This window comes from Callospermophilus lateralis, chromosome 6 (genome assembly GCF_048772815.1).
Source record: "Callospermophilus lateralis isolate mCalLat2 chromosome 6, mCalLat2.hap1, whole genome shotgun sequence".
Lineage (NCBI taxonomy): Eukaryota > Metazoa > Chordata > Mammalia > Rodentia > Sciuridae > Callospermophilus > Callospermophilus lateralis.
Window position 1 is genome coordinate 129697997 of NC_135310.1, and position 5510 is coordinate 129703506.

The following is a 5510-nucleotide window of genomic DNA, read 5'->3' on the forward strand; positions in this document are numbered from 1 at the left end:
ATACTAATTAAAATAAGTGTGGGTTGGTTTAAAAATCTTGAAAGCATTAACATGAGATTCAAGTTAGGAGATCTGAGTAATAAAGGACATGGAAGGGAAGAAAATTGTACATTGTTAATATTTAGGTAAAACCTGAAGAAAAATTATTTAGCAGACTCCAAACAAAACACTGTATTTCATGAAAATATCCAGCTCAAAATGAAATATTGCACTTAAGAAAGTGTGATCAGACATGTTGGACCTCACAGTAAGGGAGGTTCTGAGAAACAATACCTAAAAGATATGTGTGTTAACTATTAGCAGTGGATTAGACTCAGGTTTTAAAATTTCATATGTTTTTTTCTTTTCTACTAAATCAATGTTTTTCAAACCTTTTGCCATTACCTATAGTAAGAACTACATTTTTCATTATAACTCATATTACACAAACTTAGATATTCCCACTTGTAATGGAAAAAAAATAACTTGATAGAATAACATATGTGGGATAGATTACAACTCACATTGTGAAAATCATTTGTATAATCAGACTATGTTGATAAGTGCTTGGTGTCTGTAATCATTTATCTTTGCAATCAATTATTGTTTGTCTTGCTTTGCAAGTTCTGAGTATGATTCAAGGGTTCATTTCTTTTTAATTACATGGTTGCTTTTATAAAAAAGTCAGTCCAGAGTTTGGAGAATAGACTTATGAAAAACAATATGTGCTGTTTCTATGCAAACCAGACATCTGAAACTCCTAAATCAACTCATAAATCTAACCAGAACATGGCAAGGGCCAGAAGATCATGGATGAAAGAAATGAACACAAGTGGTAAGTTATCATGACTGGTTCTTGGGTAGATTAGTTTCATTCATTCATCCATTCTCTCTCTCTCTCTCTCTCTCTCTCTCTCTCTCTCTCTCTCTCTCAACATAAGGTGAATTGTAAGTTTTCCTTTATCTCATTATTTTATAAAAAATTTGCTATTCTGCATTTCTTGGTTTAAATAAAGATATTTGTTTGTTTTTCTTTTAGAAGTACCACAAAAGTAATATTTTTTATTAATTTTTATGCTTGCAAACATCAACTCACTTCAGTGGAGTATTTGCTTTAACTTTAATCTACCAAAAAAAGCAATAGCAAACATGAATCTGGACAATGCAAGTGCTCCAGAGGTCCTTATTCTCTTGGGTTTCTCCAACCACCCATGGTTGGAAATGCCCCTGTTCGTTATGGTGCTTGTTGCTTATATCTGCACACTGGTGGGCAACATTTCAATTATTGTGGTATCCAAAGTAGATCCTCATCTTGACAGCCCTATGTACTTCTTCCTTTCCAATCTCTCCTTCTTGGACCTGTGCTTTACCACAACTACTGTTCCTCAGCTGCTGCTTAACCTTTGGGGCCCAGATAAATCTATAAGCTATGGGGGATGTGTGACACTGTTTTATATATTTCACTTCCTGGGAGCCACTGAGTGCATCCTGTTAGCTGTGATGTCCTTGGATCACTATATTGCCATCTGCAAGCCTTTGAGGTACCCAGCTATCATGCATCAGCGACTCTGCATCCTCCTAGTGGCCGTGGCCTGGATAAGTGGATTGGCTAACTCCTTGTTTCAGTCATCTCTCACTGTCCAGCTCCCACTTTGTGGTAACAACAAGGTAGATAATTTTCTCTGTGAGGCTCCAGTGATGATCAAGGTGTCTTGTGCTGACACTACATTCAATATAGCTATGCTCTCCATTGTGGGGACTTTCTATTCCCTGGTTCCTTTGTCACTTATCCTTATCTCCTATGGGTTTATTGTAGCTACTGTGCTTAGGATTCGATCTTTGGAGGGAAAGAAGAAAGCTTTTAATACATGTGGTTCTCATGTTATTGTTGTATCTCTTTTCTATGGGCCAGTAATTATCATGTATGTACAACCCTCTGCTGCTAACTCGCAGAACAAGAACAAACTTATGTCCTTGTTCTACAGTTTAGTGACTCCTATGCTTAACACTTTTATCTATACTTTGAGGAACAAGGACATGAAAGGAGCAATGAGGAGGCTTCCTGGCTCCTTTCATCAAAGAACAGAACAAACATAACAATTTTTATAATCCACACTCTCCACACTTGGCTCAGAATATCTCCACTTTTAAACTACCTCTTGATTTAACATTCTCAAAAATTGTCAGCATCCTTTAGTACCTGTCTTATCTCCATGTGTCTTTGTACCATATTGCTATAGTCGGTTGGCTATCATTTGAAATGTGAGTTCTAATCCTTAGTTTGTCTACAATTTGAATGGGAGTGAAGACTCTCACGAAGTTGTTTTCTAACCTTCTAAAGATTCTATTGTAGAACCTAAGAAGTAGGCAATAAATAAAAGCTTATTGAAGGACTCATTCTTTTAGACCAAAATGAAAAGAAAAATCTTATCTTTTTTGTGCTATTTTGGAAAAAAATAAGTAATTTATACTGCATTTTACCTCCTTGCTATTGTAGGTAATATTTGAGGATCAATGTTGCAAATGAAAATCAACTCTATGAAATAACAACAAGATCAAATGGGTTAATATCTCATTTTTTTGTAATTCAAACTCATGACCATGCATCTGCTAATCTTTTAAGAAAAAAAGGATTGAAAAAATTGTATATGCCTCTTTCCTCTCAATGAAATTTCTTCTTCTGAGGTATTTGACTGAAATAGCTATTTTTATGTTTCCAGAGGGAAAATTTGATGAATAAAATCCCCGGGAAACTTCTGTGTAATATTTCCATAGTATTGATAATTACTTATATTTCTTTGGGGGAGCTAAATGTATCCAGAATGACAAGAATATTAGGTGTATTTAATACATAAACAAAAGGTTTAAATAGTTCAGTCATTTAAGTATCAGAATATTACATGGTTAGCCAAGAAAAAATAAAGAAACTGCAAAAAATTGGATATCAGACCATCAAATATGACATAAATGTGAAGCAGAAAGGTTATTGATGATATGCAAGGGGGTAACCCCTTCATTTTATCAGTAATATCAATTTTTATCATTATAAATATTTATCTCACACTTTTATACTCTCCAAGTTTATAATACCCTCAGTTTTTTTTACTTGAATTTAATGCATACATTTAATTCGTTTTCTTAAAACTAAGTACATTTGTGTGAAGTCTTCATATCCTTGGTTTGTCTTCAGCATCAACTTCCAAATGGCAATAGCAAAATATATTGATTTACAGCATACAATACTTTGACAGAGATATATTGGTTTCAATCAATAATTAATTATAATATTTTCAGTCTTCAATTTCTGCTATATATAGTATAATAAGATTCCTTTTGTAGCCTTAAAAGAAGGGATATTACACTTTTGCTCCTCTTAGAGACAAAGAAACATTGCTCCTTTGGAGGCAATTTTATCCCTGGTACAGCCACTTCTGATGTCAACTCGGTCTTCTGGTTTTACCAAGTACTCCTACTTTTTAGTACGAATGATGCTTAAAACTGCACATTGCTATAGATGATGACTTCTCTCTCCAAAAATAAACAGGAGTTCTTTTTTTGTCATTTGATAGCCTGTGTGATTTGAACTACACTTTTAATATTTTTTTAAAAAATAAATGGTTGAATGACAAGTATTTCCTACTGTCCTCATTACCTACTGTCAAAACTGTATCATAGACTCGTGCAAAATTTTGTTATGTACCTAATAATGAGTTTAACAAAAGAAGGGAAATCTTTTTTAAAATATTTTTTAGATGTTGATGGACTTTATTTTATTCATTTGTTGCTGAGAATGAAACCCAGTGCCTCACATATGCTAGGCAAATGCTCTACCACTGAGCCACAACCCCAGCCCCAAAAGAAGTGATATCTTTAAGGAAGTGTTTTCACACTTGTCGCGACCCCTTGCCCGCAAGGAAGACACAACTCAGGAATCTTCTTTCAGCAGTTTATTCAGGCCCTTGATATTTCTTCTAAATCCTCGTCGGATGCCCCTCCCAGCCTTAATAAAGCATCCCAAGCCCCAATGCGAAGCTGCCACGTGGAACTTTCTCACAGGGTGCTGAGAAACCATGCACCAACTCTCCCAAACAAGGAGTTGTTTGTTACAGACCACAGTGGAGTCAGCGCCCTCTTGCAATGGCGACCATAATCTGCAGAAACGGCTCACCACACACACTATCTTCAGATAATGATCTGGTCTATATTATGAGTGCTATCTAAATAAAAAGTAAAGCATATTTAAGTAAATTTTGGGGAAATCCATATATTACTCTTGGAATTGTAAAAGAATAGTTAATATAATGTTGGTTTTAGAATTTTGGAGTAAACTATTAAAATATGTTTAATACAACACATACCAAACACTTTTCCCCTGATTTTATTGCTTCTTTATCACAGGAAATAACAGCACAGTTTGGAAAATAGTTTACTAGGGGAGACTGAGTCCCGAAATTTGAAGAGAGAAAATGGATGAACTGAAGGAAGTGGGAAAAAAAATCTCACTTTTGTGTTGTAAGTATGAACAGACTACTATGAAAATATCATAGTATATTGAGAGAAAGCTGTCTATAGTAGTGTCAGTATACCTTTCCAGCTATCTGAAATATCAATAGCATTTATTACATTAAGATATAATTTTTGTAGTCAAATGTTACAGTTGCAATTTCAAAATCAGTATTCATTAGACTAATTATTTCATTTTAACATTATAAATACTATAGCAGTTATGTGACAACTTAGTTATTGTACTTTAAACATTAAAATAAAGAGAATATTTTGCCTTTATTACTGAATATAATTTCTTCTAAAGTAAAATTATTTGATGCATGTTATAATTAATAATATAGACTGTGTATACTTTTAGATGAGATTTATAAATATATTAACATTCAATTTTGAGTAAGATGCTTCTTCATACACCTAATGAAAGACATGGCTGAAATGAATATTAAAATGTTTCCCAGGGATAGGCAAATCTGACAATCTAACAGAGCTTTTTAAAAATCACAAATTTGAACCCACTTCAGAGTTCCTGAATTAGAATTTTGAGAAATCATGTCCAAAATAAGGTTGAAAAAGTTGTTCTCTGTTAATTTTGATGTGCTTCTGCAGTTAGTAAAGGCCAACAGATAGAAAACTTTTTGATATAATCATAAGACACAGAAGTAAGATAGGATCTGACTAATGAGAAAAAAAGTATGATCCTAATAAGTAATAGGAGGTAACTCTTGCCAAAGATATGAAGAATTGTATATGTCTCTTAAAACAGAAATCTGGGCAACTACAAACAGTCCAAGAGACAAAAGCTAAAATCCAAGACTGCCAAGGAATCCAGGGTCAAGGAATTAAAATTTCAGACAAAAGTGAAGCACAGAAAACTGGGCCTCCTAAGTTGTAAGGGTTCAGTGTTTGGGATTAGCATCTCTGAAGGCTTCATGTCTGTGGTCTGCTTGGTGACTAGGAAGTTTCTGTGCAAAGGCACTGGCTGCTAGGAATTTTCTGTACAAACACATAAAATGCCTGGTGCTAGG

At 34.1% G+C, this 5510-nt stretch overlaps 1 protein-coding gene across 1 annotated transcript; it reads left to right on the forward strand.

Moving 5' to 3' along the window:
- The first annotated feature begins 1128 nt into the window (after nucleotides 1-1128).
- On the forward strand, nucleotides 1129-2076 carry LOC143400829 (olfactory receptor 2B11-like). The gene has a single exon (XM_076857818.1). It carries the CDS (start codon nucleotides 1129-1131, stop codon nucleotides 2074-2076), a length of 948 nt encoding a protein of 315 aa, XP_076713933.1.
- Nucleotides 2077-5510: the final 3434 nt, after the last annotated feature.

Bases quoted from the DNA above. Each gene is read 5' to 3' on its own strand.
- LOC143400829 (XM_076857818.1), top strand. From the start codon at position 1,129: ATGAATCTGGACAATGCAAGTGCTCCAGAGGTCCTTATTCTCTTGGGT.